The sequence below is a fragment of the Tursiops truncatus genome, chromosome 10 (assembly GCF_011762595.2).
Source record: "Tursiops truncatus isolate mTurTru1 chromosome 10, mTurTru1.mat.Y, whole genome shotgun sequence".
Classification (NCBI taxonomy): Eukaryota; Metazoa; Chordata; class Mammalia; order Artiodactyla; family Delphinidae; genus Tursiops; species Tursiops truncatus.
The window spans coordinates 68,018,142-68,044,858 of NC_047043.1; the positions used below are offsets into that span (position 1 = coordinate 68,018,142).

Sequence of the window (26,717 nt, forward strand, 5' to 3'; positions counted from 1 at the left end):
CTGTGATGATTCTGAAGTTTACCGTACAGGCTACTTGTAGGGAGGATTACAGCTGAACCTTGAACAACCCAGGGGGTAGGGGTGCTGACCCCTGTGCAGTCGAAAATTCATGTATAACTTTACAGTCCACTATCTGTCTCTGTGGTTCTGCATCCGTGGATTCAACCAACTGCAGACCGGTAGTATGTATTTATTGAAAAAATCTACATATAAGTGAATCTGCCCAGTTCAAACTTGTGTTGTTCAAGGGTCAACCATATGTATACCTGCGTTAGCAAAAGTAAGGGAGGATTCACAACTGAATACATACACCTTAGTCTAGTAATTAAAAGTTTTTATGCTTATAAAATTGTTACAAATTTACTAACTACTGTGGCATTAAAGAACAGAAACTGAATTTATAACTATAAAGCTAAGTCAATTTCACACCTAAAAATCAAGAACACTTACAAGGCTTCCCTGGTGGCACAGTGGTTGAGAGTCCGCCTGCCGATGCAGGGGACACGGGTTCGTGCCCCGGTCCGGGAAGATCCCACATGCCGCGGAGCGGCTGGGCCCGTGAGCCATGGCCGCTGAGCCTGCGCGTCCGGAGCCTGTGCTCCGCAACAGGAGAGGCCACAACAGTGAGAGGCCCGCGTACCGCAAAAAAAAAAAAAAAAGACCACTTACAAAACTGTAACCATTCAGATAATCAATGATAAAGCATCTCCCAGCCAAATATCCAGTCTTGAATAGTCCATGCTCTGCAGAGTAGGTAGAATTGTTTAGCTCTATAACTTTCTAAGTTTAATTAATGAATGCCAAACCTAAGAGTCCTCACTAATTCACTCAATAACTTCTTAGGTGAAAAACCTTCTATTACACACACAAGTCCTTATTTCTAAGATAACAAAAATAGAGAATAACAAGCTGAACCTGTCTTTGCTGACCAGATGACCTACTTTATGTGGAACCACTTGTAAACTTGGTATTTGCATAGGACCCTCCCTCTCAGAACTAGATTCATGTCCTATCTGACTCTTGTACAGGTGACTTTTAACATCAACAACAAAATACATCACTTGCAGAGCTGATGTCTACTTTTGCCCAAAGTTACCTATTAGAAGTCACTGTCAGAATTCAGAGTTTTATGGTTATTACATAACTTTCCATGTTCAAAACAAAAATAATTCATATGTTGAAGTTAGCCCTCTTGAAGTAATTAGTCTTTTTATAAATGAATTATTGCACTGGTTTACTTAAATAAAAACCAGAATCTAGGGCTTCCCTGGTGGCGCAGTGGTTGGGGGTCCGCCTGCCGATGCAGGGTCATGGGTTCGTGCCCCGGTCTGGGAAGATCCTGCGTGCCGCGGGGCGGCTGAGCCCGTGATCTATGGCCGCTGAGCCTGCGCGTAGGGAGCCTGTGCTCCGCGGCAAGAGAGGTCACAGCAATGAGAGGCCCGTCTACCGCAAAAAAAAAAAAAAAAAAAAAACAAAAAACATAATCTACCATAGAATTACAGAATGTAGAGATGTGTGGCATTTTAAGTCTTCCAACTTTTTACTTTTCTCAAAGCATCTTTTTCTTAATGCAGAGGTCACCAAAAGGTTGTTTATATTAGCATCCATATTTTTCTAGGAAAGCTTGTCTCTTTCACACAGTGCAAGACTGCATCTGCTCTAGAATGTGGATCAGTTTCAGGTGGATGACTCTTAAAATGTTCTTGTAGATTATCCTTAAAGGACCATGCCACTCCTTCTAATACATGTCTTACAGATAAAGACCAAAATAAGGAAGGATAGTGTGTGCAGGTTCACAAGCAAATACTTAGTAATGCCTGAGGCAATACAATTAATGTGGTAAAGCTCACTTACTTGTCATGATCAGTCTTCACGGTGCTTGTAAGTGCTAGTAATAGAAGACGGCTTATGTCAAAACTTGGATCAGAAACCAACCTCCTCTGAATCAACATCTACCAGTTATAAGAGCAATATGCTCTTATGTGAAAAACTATTATAAACAGAAATACATTATGCTTTTAGAACTAGGTAGCCAGTATTAAATTGTGTTGAAACAGCCCAGAAACATAAAACCAGTATTGTATAAATTTAATTATTTTGTTAAAAAACTGAAAAAATAAAAGCATACAATTTTCGAATTTAAGGCAAACATCCCAAATAATACTAGCAAATTAAAATTTTGTAATACTGGCAGACTTTGTTTCCAACCTACTCAGCAGATACGCAAAATAATCCTATTTATTTAAAATGCTCTAGTAACAGCATTTCTCCAAGTCCTAAAACTTCCAACCATCCTTTTTTTTTTTTTTGGCCATGCTGTGCAGCTTGTGGGGTCTTAGTTCCCCAACCAGGGATTGAACCCGGGGCCACAGCAGTGAAAGTGCCGAGTCCTAACCACTGGACTTCCAGGGAAGTCCCCCCCAACCGTCCTTACTGTTTCTATATTCCACTTACCTGCATCTCTTATCTGCATCTACTTTTGTCTTTCCCCCAGCCCCACTCCCACCCTCAGTTCTAGGGGAGCGAGATGGTCCCTGGCAGGGAGTGGCAGGAATCAGGCATCCTCCCCACCCTCCCAGGTCTCTGAGCTCATAGGCTGTGCTGGCTGGCTCCAGTCTCCAAACCTGCTTCCCTTCCTCTGCCGGGGCTCAGAAGGCTGCACCAAGGCCTGGACCACTGGTGGTAATAGCTGTCTGTATTTAAATGTTGGTTCAGACTGCTCACAGATTAAGGTCAACTGATCATACTGAACAAAAAGTACTCCAAGAACTTTCACTTCATTTTTCAGGTAAAGGAAAATTGGGGACCTGATGCTTAAGTTAGAAATTACAGCAGTCTCCTTGTTTATCTGTACGACACATTAGAAAATCATTAACCTAAATCATTTCTATCTGGCTTTAGGAAGCAAATGAGTTTTCATTTCTGTTCTGTTTTGGTCAATGACTGTTTTCCTTCCCCAAGCCCACCCTAGATTATGTCAGTAACAAAAGCCAGCCAGCCCAGCCTTAAATCTTTGCCTCTCGAAATCTAGACCTGAATGTGCCCCAATATTTTTTGTAATACAGGAGAAAATTTTAAAAAAACAAAAAACTTTCTTTCCTATTTGGAATTGTAGCAGCATACACAAGTCATGACATATGTGCTTGCTGTACTAGATAAGAGGGAAAATGCGTGACCAGACATTTCTCACAATTCACGTACACAGTCACACACCCACCCCTCATGGTTATGTAAGACTGCCTGATGACTCTCAGAAGCCAACCTAAATGAAGGGCTTTACCACCTGAGAACCATTCTACTGCAACAATTTAGATCATCGGGAGTTAGAGACCCTGAAGAAGGGGCAGGAGAGTTTACCACTGAAGACTAAGTTCGTATTTATTCTCAAATGTCCTGACTACAAAAGCAGCTTATTTTTTACACCAATGTCATGTTCTCAACATAAAAGTTAAAATTCATTTATTTCATAAAACTTAAGCACCTAGGTCAATAAATTAGAATATAAATGTTCTGTAAGAGTCTTATACCACAAGGTTATGTGTTGGTCTTCAACAGTGGCTTTTCTGTCCATTTCACCACACAAAAGCAGCTCGCTCTCGTAGCATGCGAACGCCAAAGCGCTGCCATTCTCTCTGATAAATCCACAGCTCCTGTGTCGTATCTAAACAAGCCAACACTGCCCCTCCTTTCCATGCAATCAGCCGGGGATCCATGTCCTAGAGAGGTGATAAACAAAGATATTTCAGTGTAAGCAGACAAGACATATACTTGAATTTGGGGGTAGAAAACACGCTGCTGAGTCAATATGGAATAAATCAGATTTTCAACTTGCATTAAAGACCCATGAAAGATCCATGAACCACAGACATCTTCTATTTCAACTCACAAGAAATTTGTTTAGTTTTTATTACTGAAAATGCTACTATTCACTATTTACTATTATTCCACATAGAGTCCCTATAGGCAGGAACATATGTAAGGACATAACTTATTTTGAAGTTTGACTGCAATAAATATATCCCACAATCCCTCCCTCAGAATTAAAATTAAATAAAAATATTCCCAGGAATTGTCAGTGAGAATAATAAAATACAGACACAATCCGTTTCTAAATTCCTGTGTTTATGGTTGCCAAGATAGTTCAAATCAAAAAGATCCCTGAAGATCACCTGGTCTAGGGACCAGCAGGAGATTCTTAATACGAAAGAGATAAAATGGAATTGTTCTGGCTGACAGCGTGAGAACAGTCAGTCTTCTCCTTGCCCCATCCAGTCCTCTGACAAAGGCGGAAGTCAGTCATGCTAGTTTGGAGGGCACAGCAGGGACTAAAAGCCAGTAATCTAGTCCCTAGTCCAGAGCTCCTTTCACCACATCTGTGACCTGCTGAAAGTAATTTTTCCACTTGCTCCAAGCCCTTAAGAACTCCCCAGACACAAACCCACGCCTCCCAGGATTTTCTCTGTCCAATACATTACAACTAGAAATAATGCTGTTTCACTGGCAAGAGTACAACTTGCACTGTGTACAACATACCTTGGGCCTTGTGATCACATCCACATTTTCAATAATTCGCCTGAATGAAGGTGGCATCTTATTGAGAATTCTGTGCTGCAGAAATTCTTGAGCTTTATGAAACATCAAACCACCTCCCACCACCAGGATGGAGCTGTACATCTTCTTTTTGGCTTCATCAGACGCTGAAAAGACAGTGAAATCCCTTCCACGCTTTTTCTCCATATCCACCACCACCCCAGGCCAAGCCACCATCATCTCTTGCTTGGATAACTGCAGGAGCCTTCTCAAAGGTCTCTCTCCCAACCCATCCTAGACAATGCTACCATGCAGCCAGAGGAACCTTGCAAAACACAAATGTGAGCATGTTGCTGTCCCACCCCCGACCCTGCTAGTAGCAGGATTAGGACCAGAATCTCTAGGGGGGCCTACAAAGTCCAGCGTGGTGTGTACCCACCACTTCCCACAGCTTCACCCTACATCCTGCTTTCCAGCCACACTGGCCTTCACACAGGCTTCTTCGTCTACCTGGAATACCAAGGTAACACCTCACTCTCCCCCTAGATCCCTCTCTCTCAAATGGCTCTGCCTCAGGAAAGCCTTCCCTGCCTCCCCGCCCTCCACAGCTCCTCCTGAGTAAAAACCCCTTATTAAATCCTTCAATCAGAAACTCTCAGTCAGAACCCTTTAGTTCAATTTTGTAGCACCTGCCACAGTTGTAATTTCATCTTTGTGTGGTAAGCTGACTTGTTTTGGTCTCTTGCACTAGGCTCCATGCTCAGCGAGGCCAGGAACCAGATCCTAACACCTGACAATGTAGGCGCAAAGCAGATGCTCAATAGCTTTTTTTTTTCTTTTTCTTTTTTTTTTGCTCAAAAGCTTTTGCATGAACATGCTGCAGGGCAAAACTACACCCTAGCCTGAACCCTGTAATTGCTCTCTCCCGGCTCCCAGACGTGCTTACAACAACAGTCTATGCTATGGAGGATGGCTTTATCCAGGCCCAGGGCTTTCCCTTCAAACAGCGAGATGGCAGTCTTCCGGGACATCAGTGCAGTGAGAGCTTCCTCAGAATCATTGCCAGCCATCAAGCAGTCTCCCTGGGAGGATCCCAAATCCACCTCCTGGGAATGCAGTCTTTCTGGAAGATCAGAGGACTGGCCACGAAGATCCCCCTCAAATCCAATGGGTTTGGATGCAGACTTTCGGTCAGCAGTAGCTTTTGCAGACTTTAAATCAATCAAAAGGAGAATCAAATGGATGGTAAGGCTATGATAGAACACAGTTGATGTTCTCTAGCTAGATTCCCCCCTTCTCCCTACCCCACTACTCTACACTCTATAAAAAGAAGGTCTGTCACTGTGCTGCAGAGAGGAAACACCATAGTTCTACGACCAAGCACCTGGTCCCCACCCTTGGATAACTAGGAGTCAAGGGTGGTGTGCAGAAGATGAGGAAGTGCTGACAATTCCAAAACAACCATGGGCAGGCAGCGCGTGAGGTAACACCTCACTCTCCCCCTAGATCCCTCTCTCTCAAATGGCTCTTCCTCAGGAAAGCCTTCCCTGCCTCCAACCCTCCACAGCTCCTCCTGAGTAAAAGAGCTATAACTTTGCTATTACTGATAGGATTTTTAAGATTGAAATGTCGATGTAGATGAACTTTTCCCCCTGAGTTTCTAAGTGTAGTAGTTCACTGGAATTCTTAGGCCACTGGCTGTTATGGGTCCTCATTTTCAGACCTTATCTAAGCACCCCACGCTCAGCTTTGGGACAGGAACAAAAACTAGAAAACGTTCACTGCCCTCTTCTCTCCATCATGAGCTGCTGTTTCATTAGCAGATCAGAGCTTTAATTTGTGCCCTTGAATCAGACATCCTAAAACTAGGATCAGCTTTGGACAAATTCAGCTCTTTGCCTGTGCCACCCAGTTTTTGCATGATAATTTAAAAATAGGTAAGCTTTTACTGAAAATACTACTGGATAAATATTCAAAAGTAGATAAAGTATTATACATAAAGTACTTAAAAAATACATGCCAAAAGGGAAGTATCTTGTAGATTGGTATTCTGAAAATTGATGTTTGCTGAATAAAGAAATCTGTCATCTGGATTTTAAACACAGACTTCATCTACGGTCTTGAAAACAGTATCAGCTTTAGTATACTGTCAGATTGCAGCCACTGCAATGATCCATTAATTACGGGCAAACTTCTCATACAGGGACAAAACTGTCTCCTCTCACACAGAACTACCACAGACCTGTTCTTGCTTGCTTTGTGTGGCCAGCAGGTAATGTTCATCATGAGGATCCTCAGGGTCACCCTGGGACCTGTGCTGCAAAGTTGTCATTTTCTGTCCAACGATTCCAAAAGTTGCTGGATAAAACAAAGCCATCGGAGCCTGCGCATGGAAGGAAAAGAATGACCAACCAAGGATACTGCCTTCTAAAAAAACTGACCCATTAAATAAATTTTGTTCTTCCAAAAACAAAACTGGCAGATCAGATCCTATAAGTTAGACCGAGTAAGCATTCTTTCAGAAGTAACATTATTTTTTCAGTGCATGATAGGCCAGAAAACTAACTTATCATCAAATTGAATGGGTGATATAACACCAGAAATCTCAAAGTAAATGTAAAATAAGTGCCTAGTAATCTACTTTATAATTTCCTAGTAAGAATGGTGCCTCTTTCTAAATAACAACTCATCACATACTGACTAATTAAAATAATGGCTCAGATCTGTTCTAATCTGTACTCTACCAGTGGTTTAAATGTTGGGTTAGCATCTAATTTACAACCAGTTGACATTCTCACCTCATGAGGTTTCCAGCAAGTACATATTCTCTCAGTCTGATTGAACCTGGCTGCTTTTCTTTCTACCCATGGAAATATATACCGATGTGTTACCTGGAGTTTTTCATCTCCTAATCGAAACTGGTAAAGAAGGGCAGGGGAATCTGGATGTCGAATCTGAAACTCATGGTCCTGAAGCCCAGAGATGTCCTGATTCCAGGAAAAGATGCTGTCAGTGAATCAGTAAAAGTGCATGCAAACTCTTCAAATGCCATCTAAATCTCACCTATAAAAGGGCTGCCCTACAACTTCCTACGACTCCCACTGGAACTTAATAAAACAAGAGTTCAACTGTACCTTGATTCTCTTTCAACATTTCTGAAATTCCCATTATGTACATTTTTGTTTGCTTCATTATCAACACACACCAATACAATGTCCAAACCAGTAAGCAAATTCCCTCAATAACTGGGAAATGTTATTACCCCGTCTTAATGTTTCTCAAAAAAATTTTTATTCAGAATTACATTACTTGAAAAATGCTTTAAAATAAGTTGGAAAAAGAAAGGTCTAAAACAAATAGCATAAAAAGGTAGCAATTCATATACAGCAATGACTAAATGTTGACTGTTCACAATACCAAGTAAGTGCTTCAAATGATACCATTTTATTAACTGTCTATACCTATGTATTTACCTGCTACTATGCATTACATCCAAAGGTTTATCTTTATCCTTTATTAGAATGATTGTAGATCCTAAGGAGAGAGACATCTGCTAAACTCTCTTAAAAATACTAGCTGTGTTTTCCAGAGCCTGAGACACATCCGTACAGCTCTGACCTTACCAGAAAACTCTCTCACTCCTTAAGAGCTTCAGCCTCAAGGCTTTATAAACTTGGGTTGAACAGGTTGCATAATACTGTTAAATTTTTAATTAGCTTTAAATATCTTCAATTTTTCCTGAAAACAAAAATAATCAGCAATTTTGATTTTGCTCCCACCTGATCTAAATGACAAAAAGTTTCTTTAAGGTGCTGCAGAAGAAGGCAATCCATTTTATTTGTTAACTGGCATTCTCTGTAAGGGAACCCAGCTCGCTGCATCAGCCAGTAAAAACATCTTGACACATCAGATCCACCATATGCCAGACAGAGCCTAGTGTTAAGAGAAAAGGGCAGATGGGTAAGCTGTCAGTTAAGAAGGTGCAAAGGGTGCTCCAAAAACTCAGTTAGGCACAGTGAAACACAGCAAGTTTCAAGAAATGTTGTAGAGATAAATTAAAGCATGAAAGGACAGAATGGATGTAAGGGACAGAGAAAGGAAGCTAGCAAAAACCAGTGGTGAACATCTAGAAGCAAAAAATGCTATTTGCAAAAACTGTCCAAGAAACAGAATACACATTAAATCCAGCTCATTTCCAAGTCCATATGTGTAGCATATAACAGCTGTTTGACTGTCTACACTCACCAACATGTAGAAATGGCAGGCAGTGACACCGTAAGACAAAGTTAAGGGAGAAAACCTGAGCGAATACTATCTACTAACTGAATATTTCTACGATTTGGAAAGATCACTGCTGTGCTGTTTTAGTGGTAGAAGACCTGGGTCCAGTGTTTTCTCTATACTTTGAAAACTAATGGCATTAGGTGTTACAAATGGATGAGCCCAAACAACTCAATCTGGGTTTGAGAATGCACTGTAACTTGGGGTGGGAGGTAACAAATTAACCTTTCTCATGGACTGCTTGGACCCTCTTTTAAATTTGTTTCTTTGACTTAAGAGTCAAACTTCCTATGTGGGTGACAGGAAGAATTAAAGCATCCTGAAGAAGCCATCCTGGAAGCACAAAATGCTGCAGAGAACTGGTGTGTGCACTACCTCAGTGTGCTTACCTCTGCTGGGCTTATCTCAGGACAGACAAGCAGCAAACCTGCTCCTGCTAGTCATTTTATTACCTCTTCTATCAGAGATGACATAATGAATGGACTTGACCACCATAAAGTTACTCCTCACTCACCAAAAACAATTATGACGAGAAAAACAAATACTCAAAATGCTAGCTAGCTAGAGAATTCAGACCTGAAAACCTATTTTCTCCTACATGACTTGCCCAAATAAAGCTTTGCTGTGAATGTGATTGGTATCTCTCTGCCACACCATAGTGAAAGACACAGAGCTAACATACACACTTCCTCTGTGGGAAAGCACACAGCACACACTAGGGCTTTCAGGAGCTGCTAATGTGAACTCATATTAGAGAGTTCAAATGGGAAGGGTAAAATTGGCTATTTATAGCCGTGTTAGAATTTGCACTTCCACAATCTTACTAGTTTCACAAGAAAAATCTGAGTATGTAATTCCTTACAAAAACTTCTTTCTAACTCATGATGCTTTCAGTTGAACAGGCTGTGTGGGGAGAAGGAGCAGGGAATACCTCCTCCCAAGCTCCTCACCGAGTGTTCCGATGAGAGACCCCATCCTCCACACAGCACACGCTTGTCTTTTGGTCTCCAACATCTACAATACACGTGCTGCTTAAACCACTGCCATAGGTGGCGCACACAGACTCCTGATGGACCACGATCCCTGAAAAACAAAAGGTAGAGGCGTGAACACCTGGGGAGCAGGAAAGATCCTACAACAAATATTCAATTAAAATCTAGGAACCTCCAGGCAATCACCCAAGTATCACTGACCCTCCCAGAATAAGCATTTCAATAAAGCAGTGAATCAGATTAACTTTGTCAGGAAAAAAAAAAAACAATCTCATTTCAGGCAGATTTCACTGGGATATCAGACATACCTGAAAACCCCATCTTCATTAGGATCATATTCACTAATTCTTTCACATGCTGTTTATTATAAATATCAGGAATTAACAAGATACATCTATAATACTAAAAAGAACAAAGAAAAAAATATAAAATGGTTAACACTCAAGTCAGGTCACAATAAATTTCACCACACTTGTCATCAAAGAGGATTCTCTCTAAAGCAGTAGCAGCAATGGCTAGAGGCCCAAAATAAAAACTCAAAGCTCTCTGCTATTCTTTAGGTTTTATGAAAAAAAACAGAAAATGCTGAAGTTTTGTGGGCTTTTTTCCCTTTGAGCTATTTAACACTTGTAAAATGAAAAATAAGACAACTGATGTTTCCGAAAAAGGTCCAGAGAGAAGGCATAAACATGAGCAAGCTTGCTGATTGCAGAGCAGTTGAGAGGAACACCAAGAACCAAACAAAATGAGAAAAAAAAGAAAGCACCAGAGGGGAATTCAGTGAAGGAAAAAAGATATCCTTAACAGCCTAAGGTCGAGAAGGCTTCAAGAACACTGTCTTACAAACAACTGAGTATAGTATACTTTTATTGACCAAGAATCTTAAAGACAATCCAATAACTGGTCATTTTAGTTTACCTTTAAATCTTTCAGTGGGATTTCCAAGTATTTTTGTATCGCATGAGACCATATTACTTCAATATCTGCCAGAACAGCTGTAAGGGAGCCCCCAGGTCCTGGGTGAATATTTAACTGACCTCTTCTGATAGGCCAGTGAATATTGTAACAGTCCAGAGGATTAACATACAGGGCCTAGAAAAGACAGGCAGATGAATACATTGTTAAAACTCTTCTCTCAGGGTTTTCTAGATTCACATTCAAAAACCTAAGGCCAGAAGTTATCATTAACATTTGCTGACTGTTCTAATGTTGAGAGTGGTGTATGTAACATCTCAGGAGCCAGTGTGAATATCTGGTCCTCAGGGTAGGATTACAGAATGCTAAGAAAAACTAGAACTAGGTGGCAAAGCAAATTAATTTTACAAATAGTATCTAGGTTTTCTTCTTCCATTTCACTGTAAAGATGCTTCCTACCTCTTCTCCTACCAAAAACTCAGGGTGATGAGATGTGTTTGTCCACTTATTTCCGGAGCAATGATCTAAAATCGCAGGTCGCATCTGCTTGTTGTAGGAACGTGCCTGAAACAAAAGAGCATCCGAAAATTCTCTGAATGCATGCAAGAAAACAAGAAGGGGTTGTCCTCTTTTCTCCTCTCTCACAGACCAGGTACAGTGGCAAATTTTAATCATAAATCCAAGATATGTGACAAAATATTGATTGGTCACAAGTGGATTCTCCTGCCCTATACCACAATCTTGATTTCTCCCATAATGTTAACACTCAGGCAGTGATTCAGTCAGTCCAAAATTAATACTGTACTCTGCTGAAAGTTGAATACAGATTTATATATCATATAGACTCATGTCCATTCCTAGCAGCACTGGTTTATCACATTAAAATGACAAATGTAGTAAGAATACAGCTTCCCATCAAGATCCTGGAATTAACACACTTAAGACTCTCAGATAAATTAAATTTTCATCACCTTGACACAAGAATCACCACCTTACAAATTATTTGGCTTGCCTAGACATCTGCAACACCAATTCAGGTATTCTGTAGGTGGTTAAGAATGTTTTTTCTTCCTCTTTTAAGGAAATCCCATCTTGAATTTGCATAATGAAACAGGGAGCGCACACGAATGGTTACGACTTAATAGCAGTGGTCAAAGAAAGAATCTGAAGAAAGAGTTGAGACTGAACCTGCTCAGGGGACACAGGAATCCGTCTTGTACCATTTGACATCTTTTTAGACCATATTGCTTGATCCACCATTTTAAGGCCATTTTGTCTTTGTTCATTACTTTCAGGTTTCTGGGGAAAAAGAACAGAGATGAAGAGTATAAAGAATTTAGTGAAAAAGAGAAAGAAATGGCAAAATACTAATTTAATCCAGCAAGAGCAAATGCTCCCTCATCAACGAGTAGCATGTCCTTCACCTTTGTCACATGCATTAATCTTAAGAATTCAAAGTAATCTTATTATTTATAAATTAAAAAATCAGAGAAGAGCCATCGCCATAAAACTATCTGCAAAAATCTATAACCTCAAGTGACTTTTGACTGATATCAGAGCACTGCTACTTTATATTTACAAAGTATTCGAGAGACTCTTCCATATATCTATATAATTCTCATGTTTACAATTTTATAACAATGTTTTATTCCTTCATGTGTTATTTCACTTAATTAATGAGTATTCAAGTTCTTGTGAAATTGCAAAGAACACTATATTTTTATAAAATATTATTTTGTTTTCTTTCCATTTTTATTCCTGAGATTTATTCCTAAAATAGAATTGTAAGATCCAAAGATATGCGAATTTTAGATTCTTACACTGTCAAGTTATACTTAAGCTAGAAATGGACTTAAGGAGAGTCTGCTAGTTATGCTAAAAAATGGAACCCTAAGGCTTACTATAAGAATTATAGAAATTGCAAGTTCCTAAAACTACCCTTGATTTAAAACTTAAAGCAGATTACAACGCAATACACATATTTAACACCTATCACAAAAATTTTCCTGTTAATTATCACCTGCAAAATAGGATGCCTACTGCATCCTAAGTAAATGCTTACTCCAAGGAAACACTACTTTTTGCCTTTAAATTATGATTTGCTCTAAGATTGTAACAAGTGCTTATTGTAGCAATTCAATTTGCTACAGACTGAAAATATGAGCTCAATTTAAACTCTAAGTATCTGGAAGAGAAAATACGGCAGTCAGTTAATAGACACCTGGATGCATCATTTTAAGGGAATGACAATTCTGTATCTTCCACTAAAGATCATCTTCATCAATACCCAATTCATCCTGATGGGTTAAAAAATTAGATTTACTTTTGTTATAATTATTTCTGTACAATCTAAAATTGATAGCTCAGATAAAAAATGACATTTGTAACCCTGAATAATGTCGTTATTTTAAAATACATTAAAGCTATGAAGATGTCATTCAAGATTATAGCATACATTGAATACTGAAGCCCTCCCAAGGAGACAACCCTGGGCTTTCTCTTTAGGTCTTACATTTCTTTTGTGTGTGTGTGCTGTGACGGGGCGGGGCGGCGGGGGCGGGTGTTGGGTTTTTTGGCCACACTGCACGGCTTGTGGAATCTTAGTTCCCTGACCAGGGATTGAACCCGGGCCCTCGGCAGCGAAAACTCGGGAGTCCTAACCACTGAAACGCCAGCGTCCTCCATTTTTGACTTACATTTAGTCCCTCCCTTAGGAGCCAGTTGTCTTTGTACAGGGGCTGCCCTTGTTGTTTGTGTCTTCGTGCAATAACATGAGGAATGCTGGCAGGAAGTGTGTCTGTGGCTCGACCGATTCTCAGAGTTGTTGAACCTGGATGTATGACAACGATGAAGTTGCTCTGGATTTGCTGCAAAGACAAAACATAGGAGTGTGACCTTAGTAAATAACATGCAGGTAACATGTTAAATAACACAGAGGTAACAGGCTAGACTAAGAAATTAGTTTCCTGTAATGACTATCAAACTCAAAGGTATCAAAATAATTCAGTAAAGGGAGTTCTCTGAGAGGCATCCAAATATTGCTCTCTGCCTGCATGCAAACTCATTTTGTATCTGTGTGCCGAGGATCTGACTCAGGGTACACAGGTCAACAAATATTTGTTTAAGTGAACGAAATCCTAAGTACCCAATGCAAATCAAGCTATAATTTGGGGGCATTTCTGTGCCAATCACTGTGGGTACAATGGTGACCAGGACAAAGTCGTGACCACTAGAGAACTTCCCATTTACTAGAGAAGAGAGTTAAACAACGAATAAGAGTGTGGGGAATACTATGACTTGTGAAGTATGGGGTTCCCTAAATCTGAATCACCTAAAGATCCTTGTTAAAACAAAACAAAACAAAAAAGACCCTAAAGCTTCACTACAAACTTTCTGATTCAGAATCTCCAGGAAGAGAGAGCCTAGGAATCTGCAATTTACAAAAGCTCCTAAAGTAATTAGTATGATCACTCAGATGTGACAACACTGGTTGAGAAGGTGAGGGAAGAAGTTAATTTAAGATCAGAATCACTGTTTCGCAATGCTGGAAAGTAAGTGGACTTTATACATGGAGCACTTCCGAGAATGTGCATGAACTGTATTTTCGTCATTGTTTTTTAAACACTTTACCCTTATTGGTTCTGTACTATTTACCTGATCTGGCAAGAGTCTGCGGTTAAAAACCAGAGTTCACAATTCTATCCTCACAGGTCAGAAAGCTCTGCTGCATTTCACCATCCATTACTGAGAGACAGTGAACAAGGACTGACAAAGCAGCACAAATCAGGACAGTGGAGTAATGACTGTGGGCTTTTAGATCTGTAATTCTCAAGGGGGCAGAATATAACCTGAATCACTAGGGAAACTTTACCACGTAAACCTGTTGAGGGACCCAGAGTTTCAGGAGGGAGTGGGGGAAGAAGGGACTCCAACAATCCCTTTGACAACAGGATGCCTCTGTTGAGAATCACCATTCCAGTGTGACTTCTAAATCAGCACCTACTCTGCTCTGCCCTTAAGCTACAGTTGTGTCTTCTTGGCATGTCCTCATTTAAAATATTTCCGTAACTTTCCAATAAGATACAGTCCAGAATCTCCAAGATCAAGACCCTGCCTACTTCTCTAGCTTTACTCTAGAACCACTTACTTTTCAGTCTCTTTAATCTTCCCAATCCAGATGTCTCCTGATTTCTTAGTTCACTGTGCTGACATTCAGGCCTTCACAAACGCAACTCCCCTTGCCTGCAGTGTCCTTTCTCCCTGTTAAATCTTACTCCTCCCTTCAGGTCTAAAGTTGAATGTCATCAGACCAGGTTTATTTGTCCCCCTGCAATAAGATCTTATGGCACCCCTCCTTTTCATGACACTTATCATTCTTGTCATGATTTACTGTCTGCTCTCTCAAAAGACAAAACCTTCATGTAAAGGACTACTACTGTCTTGTTCACTACTCTGTGCCCAGTGCATGGCATACAGGAGCCTAGTAGGTATTTATTGAATGCCCATGGCACCACTCTCACATGGCCTGGTGCTCTGCAGCACACTTCTCAAGCTTTTGCGTGCTATGGCAGACAACATTTAGCTAGCAGACTGAGTTAAACAGATGAGGTGGCTTGCCATCAGGGACATCTGTACCTCATTAATAGTACACAGGCTGCAGCACACTGATGGGGAAGCTCTGAGGTAGTAAACGCAGTTTTCCAAAGTGTGGACAAGCAGTTTTTAATAATTACATATCTACCTTAACATATTAGAAAACAACTAGCCAATACATCCTACACATCATTTCCTGGACATTACTGCTTAAGATAAAATTGAGTAAAAAAAGTTATTCAGCAAATAATGGTAGAGGTCTCACAGAGGATATGGAAAAACCAGAAGTTGTTACAGGACTGAAGTTAAGCAAATGTTGTTATAGTGGCTAATGGCCCAGGCTCCAGATTCACAAATCTGGCTCGAAATTCAGGCTGTGCCACTTCCTTGCTCTAGATAAAGTTCCTACCTCAGAGAGCTATTGTGAGGATTAAACGAGTTAATCATGTAGCTCGGAGCCTGGCTGTCTCTTCCCAAGTTCTGCATTCCCTTCAGAACAGGCCAGGCTCTGGCTTATACGACCCTCTTGATGCCATCCCTGTTAAGATCTCCAGTCTCATGTCTTGCTCCCTCTTCTTCCTCAATTCCAGACATCCTCATCTCCAACATTTCATATCCTCCCTTGGCCCAGGTCTCTTCCATGCTGTTCTCCTGCCCTCACATTCCCCCTGGCTAACTCCTAATCATCCTTTAGGTCTTTGCCCAGGTGTCACCTCCATTGAAGAAACTGTCCCAGACCGTCAGGGCTGGAGGAGGTACCTGCTGTGTGTGCCCAATACCTCCCCCTATGGTCCTCTGCACTACCCCATCCCACTCCATGCCCTAGATACTTACTGCCCATCCCCAACCGTGAGCTCCCCCTTCCCGCCAAGTGGGAGAATCCTAGAGAGTGGAACCTGGCAAGGCCCTTACACACCATCCAGTCTGCCCCCTCAAACTAGTTGGCAGGAAGGTGACAGCCCTGTGCTAGTCTCATAGCCCGGGAGGCTGGGGTTCGCACAGTGGCTGGTGTCACTGGCCTGGCCATCTGCACTGTGCCCTCGGAGCAATCGGGGGACGACCCCCCTGCACCACCCACCTGGGTGGGCGCCCGAAAACTCCCGCCGTTCGCCAGCCTCCTCCCCCTCGCCCAGCTCCGCGGCCCCCCGCCCCGCCCGGAAGCCGAGTCCGAGGCCCGCCCCTGGCGCCTCACCTCCTGCAGCGACTCCGGCACTAGCGCGGGCACGATGGGTCGCTTCACGCCGCGCTGCTCCTTCTCCTTCTCCCCGCCCTTCTCTTTCCCATTCTCCGTGTCCCCCTTCTCGGCCTGGGTCATCTCGGCCGCCGACGCCCCTCCAGCCTCTAGCCTCAACGACGCAACGCGACCACCAGAGAACAGGCCTCGGAACAGGCGCAACGTCTCGGCCGACTGCCCACAACCAAGATGGCCGCCGGGAGTCGGCCCAGAGCATTCCGGGAAGGCGGAAGGGCGGAGCTGCCCGGAGGAGGGTAAGGTGGGAGGCTGCACTGGCTGGATGTTGCTGTGATTGGTCCTGGCTGCAGCATACCCGCAACCTACTTGTGTTTTGTTTTGCGTGCTTGCTGTGGAGCAGCTGATAACTGGTGTCTCATTTCGTCATCACACCTGTCTTTTCTGGCTTCTCAGACACCATACGTAATTCTAGTTCTCCTCGTACTTCACTGGCCATGCTCAGTCGGGCCTCTGATGTTAGGATTCTCTAGAGCTAGGTCTTCTCTCTACACACTCCTTGGATGACTTTATCCAGTTTCATGGCTTTAAATATGAAGATAACTCCCAAATATGTATTTCCAGTTTGGATCTCGCCCTGATAACCAACTGCTTATTTAGTATCTCCACTTAGATGTCTACAAGGCATTGTAAACTTAAATATATCCAAAATGTAACTCGATCCCCGCCTCCCCCCCAAAAATCTACTCCCATTTTCACCATCTTGTTTCACTTGTTTCTTCAATTGTCCACATCTTCTACATCCAAATCCATCAGCAAATCCTGCAGTTCCTCAAATATGCCTTGAATGCATCCACTTCTCCACTCCTACTGCCACTACCTGGTCCCATCTCACCTGGACTACCACAACATCCTCTAAACCCAACTCCCTGCTTCCAGTCTTGTCCACCTGTAGTCTGGTTTTCATACAGACCAGTGTTTACTAATGCCACTACATCCCCATTTCCTGGCAAACAGAGTTGAATAAATACTTATAAACGGACATAAAAGTGATTTTACTGAACACTTTGGTTTCAAAGACTATTAAACACAAAGTAGAATTATCTGTATTATTCATTTTTTCCATAAATATTTCAGTGCCTATTACACGTAGTCACTATTCAAAGCACTGGGGTAAAGAAGACAAAATCCGTAACCTCATAGAGCTTTCATTCTAGTGAAAGAATGAGAGTTACCAGCATTCAGATGGGGTTAAAGCCAACAGGCAGTATCTTAAGCAATGGTTTAGAATTAACATTGGTAAAGATAGCATTGAAGTCCTCAATTTTAAAGACCACCTAGCAAATCTACATTTTGGAGCTCAGGCTTGTTGGTTATGGCTTTACAAATACCCTGATAATTACATCTGGTAGCAAGTAAGACACATTGTATTAAAGATCCATGGGACAAATAGGCTTTAAGATAAAAATTAATTCAAGAGCACAGATATCATATGCATACTACTGAAATACACTGTGATTTATTTATAAAGAACAACAAAAGCAATGAACAGTATTTCAGAAGTTGAAAAAGGTGACACTAATAGTACTCAATATGCAGCCGTTTATTTTCAAATTCGGAGCCTTCTGTGTTTTAATTATATAAAGATGTGAAGTCAGTCTTGTAACCTAAAAATATTTACTTATTAAAACTATATTAATACTTTCATAAACAATACAAAAAAGATGAGACAAACATGTGCATTTATAGAACTGCCTATCAGTCATGCCAGATCCCTGCGGGGGGGAATTCCCAGCACGACCTCATTCATCTGTGAGGACACAGAGCAATCCTTGTTTAGAGTACACATTCATCTAACTTGTCCAGTGTGGTCAACACTCCATTTCTTGATGGTTTCCTTCTGCTATGAATGTGCTTGTCCAGTTGTCTGCTTCTTAGAGCAGACATTTACCTAAAAGAAAATGTTATAATAGTTACTAGTTAGTAATTTGGATCTGTATAAAAAAGCTAGTCATTACATGTTATAAAACCTTCTTCAAAAGACATTTTGATTCAAAAGACAATTTTTCAAGGGTTAAGATAAAAATATTTTTCCAAATAAGATGTCTGAGTAATCACAAAATGTTGTGAGTTCTGCTTTCCTAAAGAAAACCTGCCTAAGGAGGCATTTTCAAAATGAAAGTTTTGCAGGTTTTAAGTTACCTTCCTCATCCACCGGCCATTGGAGGAGGATTAGGGCCACGCAGATGATTAATTCGACCCATTCTTCTCGGGGGGTTTCCTGGTGGCCTAAGATAAGAAAAGTTCATTTCTACTGTTTAGTAGACACTACTTCAATTGATTCCTTTTAAGCACTCAAATAGACCCTCTTCTTTATTTAAAATAGCAACTACCATTTAGGTCGTGAGTCACAAATTCAAATACTGAAAGAGACCAGATGCATAAAGCGCATGAGGAAAGTGAGTCAAGCAAGGGTTAGGATAAACGGAACAGCTCCTCCTATAAATGTCCAACTGCAACGCAGCTCCAGCTGATTTTTGCCATATAGAAACACAGTCCCCACCCAGTGCTGCTGGATCGTGAGATTTTCATTAGCAGCTGGAAATCCAGATTCTGAAGTGAAACCTCTAGATTTTAATGTTGGCCATCAGTTTTCATCCTCTAATTTAGACTTTTCCCATAGGATATTTGATATACATTTTAGCTTTGTCAGATTAACTCTGATTATCAAATCAAAGGCAACTTGATTTAATTTACAGTAATACATTAATTTTGTGAAATAGAATTTAAGCCTTTAATTACCATGAGCCTAACTATGTCTGTCTGCCTATTTATCTCTAATTTAATTATATTACACAGAGGGGTAAAAACATTGTTTATCAATTTAAAAAGTTATACCCTCTTCCATCATCATATCTGGAATCAGATGAGCTTCCGTAGCCTCTTCTCTTTTTCACATCTTGCTGAAACAGAGTTCTGAAACTGAAACAAGGGGCAGAAAACAACAGAAGATCCACTTTCAACATTATAAAATGCATTTCCATGGTTCCAACTATCATCTCTGTGGAAGGATGACTACCCTAACTTAGCTCCAAACCCACATTTCTTGAAGCCAGCTGGACAACACCATCGAGCGCAAGCACAAGTCTAAACAGAGTGTTCTATGTTCTGTGCCAAAGCCACCATTCCTTGTCTTCCTTGTTTGCTGTAACTCTTCTAGACAGAGTCTAGCAATGACTCTGAAACCAGAGTCATCTCCAACTTCCTTCCTCTGCTCTGTATCAGTTGTCAAGTCCCAGAGTCTGCTTTTATAGTATTGCATGTCCATTTCCTGTGCCAACAGCCTACCTAATGTTACCTTGGGGAAGGAGGGGCTGAACTGGTGTGCCAGAGGCACAGGGCTTTCTGGGAATCCGTTTAAATGGAATTTTATTTGTGGGGCGGGAAGGATTTAACTAAATTAAAACAATATTTTAAATAAACAATATAGAGGTGAAATTTGTAAGAGATTGCAAAGAAGTTTTGCAATGAGTAACTTAACTTAGGCCTCTCTGTCCCCTGTTGTATTTCTCTATGGAACGGTTTCTTCCATTTTACCCCGTCTAATTTATGCCACATGCAGCCATCAGATTAATCTTTCTAAACCAGAGCTACAATCAAATTAAGTATAAAGAGCATAGGCTGATTTTCAAATTTCTCTGCCATCTTTGCCGTGCCTCTTCCACCTGGAATAATCTCCTCTGACGTCCTCCTCCCACAATCATGCCCAGTGCAAGGCCCCTTGTAAAAAGAAGACATTTACTGATATTAAAATCAATGAAGTAAGGAGACATCCCACATCTCTGCATATCTGCAGTTCTCTGCCCACGAGACACTCAAATGTATATTCAAACTTTGGATGAGTAAGACTTGTTAGTAGATGAACAATTTTCATAAAACAAACAGCATATGAAAGACCAAAAAATGAATTTAACTAAGAATTGCTTGAAATTATGGTGAAGTTTAAATTTTTGTCTCCTCTGTATCGATGCTAATCCTTCATTTAAAAAAAAGTTTATGCCTTGGGAGCTTTTAAAAGTCAAGATCTAATTCCCCTTGTTTACTTGTTGTATACTATGCCATAAAAGTTGCACATACACACTGAAGGCAGGAACAGTAGAGAGAAAGCAAAGTGCTGTCATCTGGCAGCAGAACAAGCAGGTCTGGCCCCATAGCTGCAGGCTGTAATGGTTACCACCACGGCTAAGACATGGTTAAGCTTACTAACTCAAGGAACATATTCATAATCATAAAAGATGTTTGGGGCAGTTTTATCACTATACAAGTCTTCATCTCCCTTAGAAAAGCTATTAATAAAAATTACAATTAAAAAGTGCTTCAGGCAAGCTGAACTTAAATATCAGGGCTATTAAGAGGATTACTATACTTACAACAAAACCACAAACTCGGCTATTCCCCAGAAGAAATCCGTTATAAAAGACAATCTCCATGGGGACTGACTCCTGCTGTCCAACACTTGTCCTATAGACAAGAATAAAGAAACTTCAGTTAGTGCAACAAACCCCTGACACAAGATGCATTACATTTAATCAGTTAGGTAACAATCATAGGCTCAGTTTTCAACTTGTTCACTGTTCCAAATAGTCTACACAAGGAAAGGTGTGTTATGTGTACATCATTCTAAGGAAAGGTTAGGGAAGTGAAGTTCTGTGGTCTAGAGGTCATTCCTTTAATATGTCAAATTATGCCTCCTATAGTTTGTAATTTCTGCTGGGTGACATTTCAAGTTTTTTTTTTCTCTTTTTTTTTTACTGTGGTAAAATACACACAAAAAACTTTACCATTTTAACCATTTTTAAGTGTACAGTTCTATGGCATTAAGTACATTCACACCATCATACAACCATCACCGTCAGCCACCTCCAGAACTTTCTCATCTTCCCCAACTAAAACTCCACGCCAATTAAACACTAACTCCTCATTTCTCCCTTCCCCCAGCCCCTGAAAACCACCATTCTACTTTCTATCTCTATGAATTTGACTGCTCTAGGAACCTTGTACGAGGAATCATACAATATTTGTACTTTGGTAACTGGCTATTTCACTTAGCACAATGTCTTCAGGATTCATCCATATTGCAGCATATGTCAATATTTCCTTCCTTTTTTAAGGCTGATGAATATTCCAATGTAAGTATATACTACATTTTGTTTATCCATTCTATTGATGGACACTTAGGTTGCTTCCACCTTTTGGCTACTGTGAACATGCCGCTATGAACGTGGGTGTACAATACCTTTATTCAAGTATTTTGAGGAAACAAATGAGATGAGTGAATATAAAGAATGCTCACGCCACTTCCATTTTCCTAAATGTGTTCTGAGTATCTCTTTCACTTGGAAAGTCTCTTGCCTATATAAAAAGACTGTTTATACATACCCTTAAAATCTTCAGGATCAGTTGTTATGTTAAAATTTTTATATATCAAAGAATTCGTGGGCTCTAAGTACTAAAGAGAATTTGGCTTGCTCATTAAAATGACCACTATTTTTCTTTAACAGAATGCTGTTTGATCCGAATTACAGACTCCAGTTTTATCTTACAGAAAAATGGATATATTTTTCAAACCACTTTAAATAATAGAAACTACATCAGGAAAAGTTAATACTCTAGAGTTTCAGTCTTGCACATCAACAGGTTAGAATATTTTGGGAGACGAGCCATCTGTCAACTACCTCTCCTCTCCATTTTCCCAAGGGCTTCAACACTCACTGCCATGCCCAGTTTACTTCTCCTCTTTCCTTGACCAGCTTACTTTCAGGTATCCACTTGGACCTGAGCCCTCACAGAGCTACTGAGAAAAAGGGGCTACACTTAAAGACAGAGTGTGAGTGATAGGCTTGGTTCTGCCTCTTACTAGCTCTGCTTCGTTGGGTGATGTGACATTTTCCTTCTCTGAGAAAAAGTATTCCAAGGATAGTCATCATATAGAATTGTTAAGAAAAAAAAAAGTCACTTGACAGTAAGAAAAAGTTTTTATCAGCTATGAAATGCTAGTACAGTCCTTCTAAGAAAATAGATCTAGGACTTCCCTAGTGGAGCAGTGGTTAAGAATCCGCCTGCCAATGCAGGGGACAAGGGTTCGATCCCTGGTCCGGGAAGGTCCCACATGCTACAGGGCAACTAAGCCCCTGTGCCACAACTACTGAGCCTGCACTCTAGAGCCCGCGATCCACAACTACTGAAGCCCGTGCACCTAGAGCCCATGCTGCGCAACAAGAGAAGCCACCGCAATGAGAAGCCACCGCAATGAGAAGCTTGCACATCGCAACGAAGAGTAGCCCCCGCTCGCAGCAACTAGGGAAAGCCTGCGCGCAGCGACAAGAAGGAAGGGAGGGAGGAAACAGATCTAATTGGAACCCGTCAATTTCTTCCTTTGCGATTCTAAAGAACATATTGCATGCATTTGTACCATTCTGACTTTTTTGCGCTTTTCTTCCCAGTTTCTGAAGGCAGAAACCTCCCCTCCCAATATCCTCAGAGAGAAATAAGTTGCTTGAATGCAGTTGGCCATTTCTCAACTATAAAAGTGAGATTAGAGGCCCTAGTAGAACCTTTATGTTATTTATGTAGATCAAAAGCAACAATGCATACACAAAAACACACAGTACAAATACAAAGAATTATTCAATAGATAATAGAAGCTGCCAGCCTTAACCACAAAGAATATAACACAAAGTCTGCAAGTGCCCAAAACGAAGATGAAACTTTGATCTTCAGTGTCCATCAACCTACTTGTTTCAAAGATTTTTAAGTAAGAGACAAGGAAGAAGAGAAAGTGAGATTTTGAAAAGCAAAGAAATGCAAAGTGCACTCAGCCAGAAGATTTCTCACTACCTTCATGGTCTCTGAAGATAAACAGATGACTCAAATAGAACCAGGACCTGGTTCCAGTGATGCAAGAACTAGTTAAGAGTGCACCAAGGCATTTATTTCACCTGAGTCAAACAAGTGGGCAGGCAGTTCTGACACTGTTCTGACCCAGTCATACTGTGTCTTTCCTTTCCATCCACTGTCTTTGGGGAGTCACTGAATTAAGTCTCTCTCAGCTTCTCCATTCCAGGAATAATCAACTTGCTCCTACAGGGAGTAATGATACTCCCTGTGCCCCTTGAAATTAGGGCAGAAAGCTACATGCGTGACGAGCTACCCCTGCTGGGAGAAAAAGCCTATCCAAAGCTTTTCTTCAACTCTCCTACACATTACAGAAAGACGCAGCGTAGTAGAAAACCGTAAGAACGCAGACGTCAGCCTACCTGCGTTAGAAACCCGGCTGAGCCATTAGAACTACCTTTGTAATCCTGGGCAAGCTATTTAATCCGGCTGCGCCTCAGTCTCCACCCGCAAAACATATAATAGGGTATCACCCGGATAGGGCGACATTAAGACAATGAGCGGACAAACGAACAACGCTAAAAAAAAGTGCCCGAGGCACAAGCGCTACGTAACGGCGTGAACACTGTGGTCTTTTCTAGTTAAGAACACTGACGCCCGACAGGAAAGACCACTTTCCAAGACCCACAAGCAGAAGCTCCAGAAGGGCGAGGACGCCGGGCACTCGGCACCGCCGTCACCACGGGGACATTGGCCCCCGCCGCGGCTCAGGGACGTTCGGCCGACGAGCCGCAGGCCCGGGCGACTTCGCCCCCAGCTCCGCCTGGCCGCGGGGCGTGCCCGGAAAAGCGGCACCGGGACGGCGGGCGAGGATGGAAGAAACCCGGGGCTCGGCCTCCCAGGACGGAGGTCGCCCACGTAGCCTCTCCAACTCACCATTCGAGATGTAAACCATCTTCCTCCTCCTCCGCCTCCAGAGCGACTGTCAGGCCTGGCCCCTCTCACTTTCCGTATCTCCCTCCGCGCTCCTCCCTCTGACGTCACAGGCCACGAATAGACAAAACAGTGACTGAGGAGGGAGGTGGACAGAGCCCATTGGCTCTGGGGGGACACGCCCCCGACGGGCGTTTTGGTCTCGTCATGCTGGTGATTTTCGATGTAAGGTGGAGGCTGGGGCAGGTGACAGGATGTGACGTTGCGGATTTAGCCTGTAAACGCGTGCTTTCCTGGCTCCTTCGGCAGTGGAGTTTGGAGAGCTCGTTTGCGCTGCCGGAAGAAGTTACGCTGCTTTCTAGTTGTTTGAAGGGCCCAGGGTTGGGGAGGCAAGGTCACGTGTGAAGTGACTTGGAGAACCGGCGGCAGGAGGAGGTTCCTGAGAATTTTCCAGAATTGTGGATCTTTCAAGGTGTGCAGGGAAGTGCCTTGCGGGCGGAGGCGGTGATCAATCCGAAAAGAGCTTTACGGTCAAGACTTCGGGAATACACAGGCCCTATCTAGACAATGTACTCATTCTCTTTAGAATCGGTGTTTCTACTCTTGGTTCGCTGGAAGTGGATGGAGTTTTTATCAGCTCTTGTGAGACAGCTGAAAAATACTGTAGCGCGGGGTAGCTCGAGACCTTTCTCTGCTTGCTTTTTATTACTGGCTACTTCGTGATATTGCCAGCACTGTGGAGGTGACAGATGAATGAGAAGCTGTCTCGTGGTCATTGATTAAATATGGCCCACGTACCTTGTGCTGACTGATTAAATATGGCCCACGTACCTTGTGCTGATTGATTAACTATGGCCCACGTACCTTGTGCTGATGGGTACTTACTCGGCTCCAGCCACTGGGCTGCTTTCTGGTCCTTGACCATGGTAGTCTCATTCCTGCCCCTTTGCTTTTGTACTTGGATGTTCTTTCTGCATGGAGTCCTAATTTTTTTCCCCCAATTCTCAAGTCATGCGTTGTCTTCTCAGAAAGTTTCTAATCACCTTAACTAAAATGAAACTGAAAATTCCATTTCAGAAATAATATTTTACATTTAACAATGTGTGTTAAGATTGTATGTTCCAATACCTAGAATAAACAAATATTTATTTTCATGTTGACTTTTTCAGTAGCAGTTTTCCCCAAAAAAGTGCATAATAGGACAAAACAACATCCTTCATTTGAAATTTTTGCAGCGCAGAGGGTTTTTTTCTGCACACATATTGGAGTGGGGTCATTAATTTTCCCAAGTACCTTCTTTAACACAAGCCATGCCACCATCATCTCTCACCTGCTCTTCTCTAGTTGTTTTCTACCTGAAATCCCAGCTTCCACCTTTACCAGCCTTAAGCAGTTTTTCACACTGTAGCAAGAGTGATCGTAAAATGGAAATCATTGCTTGCAACCTTTTAGATACTGAAATTTAGTGATTTCCTATTGCTCTTAAGATCCAGTTCCTTTTCCTGGTCTACAGGCCCGTCATGACCTGTCCATTTGATCGCCCCCTTCGCTACACCTCCTGCCACAATCCCCACCCATATTTTGTGCTAGCAACATTGATGTTTAGTCTCAAGCATCCAAGTTTTTTCATGCCTGCAGGACTCTGCACATGCTTTTCCTTCTACCTGGGACACTCTTCCCCTGACTTCTTGCACATCCAGCTCATCTTTTAGATCTCAGCTTAACTGTCACCACTTCTGAATTCCTTCTTCTGGCCAATCATCTCCATGATTATTTTCTTCATAGTACTTATCGCGATGTGAAAATATTTTATGTCATAATCGGTTTGTTTCTTTCCAGAAAATATAAGATGTAAGAGGTCAGGAATCTTACCTGCTTTGTTCCCTCTTATATCTTCAAGGTCTATTATAGTCCTTGGCAGGTAGTAGGTACTCAGATGTTTGTTGTTAGAGAGGGAGGGAGAGGCAGACTGAGAGAGAGAGAGAGATCTAAAAGTTCCCTAAAAATCTCCCAATCACCAAAGGAGGAAGAGAACTAATATTGGGATCTCCTGAGTACCAGACACTGCTAGGCTCTCTCTTCCTCTTCATCCCTCTATCTAGATTATTTCTTCCTGAGATTTTAATGCAGTGATTCCCTAATGAACTACCTCTAGCCTCTCCATTTCATGCTATGTTTAGCCACTTGTTTAATCCAAGTTTGCCTCTTTCCTGCTCACATCTTCAGTTTCTCCCTACCACCTGACAATTCACACCCCAGCCTCCATGGTCTGGCATTGAGAGCTTCCTTGATATATTTTCTTAGGTTTATCTCTGTGACTGATTTCCTAATAGACCCCTGGTTTTCCTTCCTTGTTGCTTCTGCTCATTTGTTTCCTCTTGATGGGAATT

At 41.7% G+C, this 26,717-nt stretch overlaps 3 protein-coding genes and 1 long non-coding RNA gene across 8 annotated transcripts in view; 1 reads left to right on the forward strand and 3 right to left on the reverse strand.

The window, feature by feature from the left end:
- CHDH (choline dehydrogenase) overlaps positions 1 to 1,840 on the reverse strand; it is a 76,018-nt gene extending 74,178 nt beyond the window's left edge. Inside the window, exon 1 of the mRNA XM_019947621.3 lies at positions 451 to 1,840. The gene's annotated coding sequence lies outside the window, so the exon portion shown is untranslated. The remainder of the gene's footprint in view (positions 1 to 450) is intronic.
- Positions 1,841 to 2,071: 231 nt separating this feature from the next.
- On the reverse strand, positions 2,072 to 16,767 carry ACTR8 (actin related protein 8). Of its 3 annotated transcripts, none has more exons than XM_033865147.2 (13): positions 16,504 to 16,767; positions 13,415 to 13,585; positions 11,907 to 12,017; positions 11,178 to 11,282; positions 10,722 to 10,895; positions 10,112 to 10,205; positions 9,762 to 9,894; positions 8,310 to 8,463; positions 7,422 to 7,517; positions 6,773 to 6,913; positions 5,477 to 5,741; positions 4,534 to 4,697; positions 2,072 to 3,716 (listed from the first exon to the last, which is right to left on the reverse strand). In XM_033865147.2, the coding sequence occupies exons 1-13, from the start codon at positions 16,624 to 16,626 to the stop codon at positions 3,573 to 3,575; spliced, it is 1,875 nt and encodes a 624-aa protein (XP_033721038.1). In that variant the 5' UTR covers positions 16,627 to 16,767; the 3' UTR covers positions 2,072 to 3,572. The 3 variants fall into 3 exon arrangements, with proteins under 3 accessions (XP_033721038.1, XP_033721036.1, XP_019803186.1); XM_033865145.2 differs by having other exon boundaries at positions 7,329 to 7,517; XM_019947627.2 differs by lacking the exons at positions 11,907 to 12,017; positions 13,415 to 13,585; positions 16,504 to 16,767 and adding an exon at positions 11,690 to 11,896 and having other exon boundaries at positions 7,329 to 7,517.
- LOC141279776 (uncharacterized) lies at positions 16,692 to 22,110 on the forward strand. Its single transcript, XR_012334635.1, has 2 exons — positions 16,692 to 16,799; positions 22,062 to 22,110. It is a non-coding gene; the product is annotated as an uncharacterized lncRNA (long non-coding RNA).
- Positions 17,989 to 24,510, reverse strand: SELENOK (selenoprotein K). 3 transcript variants are annotated; one of them, XM_033865148.2, is made up of 5 exons: positions 24,331 to 24,473; positions 20,931 to 21,021; positions 19,399 to 19,482; positions 18,703 to 18,789; positions 17,989 to 18,451 (listed from the first exon to the last, which is right to left on the reverse strand). In XM_033865148.2, the coding sequence occupies exons 1-5, from the start codon at positions 24,347 to 24,349 to the stop codon at positions 18,448 to 18,450; spliced, it is 285 nt and encodes a 94-aa protein (XP_033721039.1). In that variant the 5' UTR covers positions 24,350 to 24,473; the 3' UTR covers positions 17,989 to 18,447. The 3 variants fall into 3 exon arrangements, with proteins under 3 accessions (XP_033721039.1, XP_004325598.2, XP_073667345.1); XM_073811244.1 differs by lacking the exon at positions 17,989 to 18,451 and adding an exon at positions 20,226 to 20,280 and having other exon boundaries at positions 18,751 to 18,789; positions 24,331 to 24,510; XM_004325550.4 differs by lacking the exon at positions 17,989 to 18,451 and having other exon boundaries at positions 18,699 to 18,789; positions 24,331 to 24,475.
- Positions 24,511 to 26,717: the final 2,207 nt, after the last annotated feature.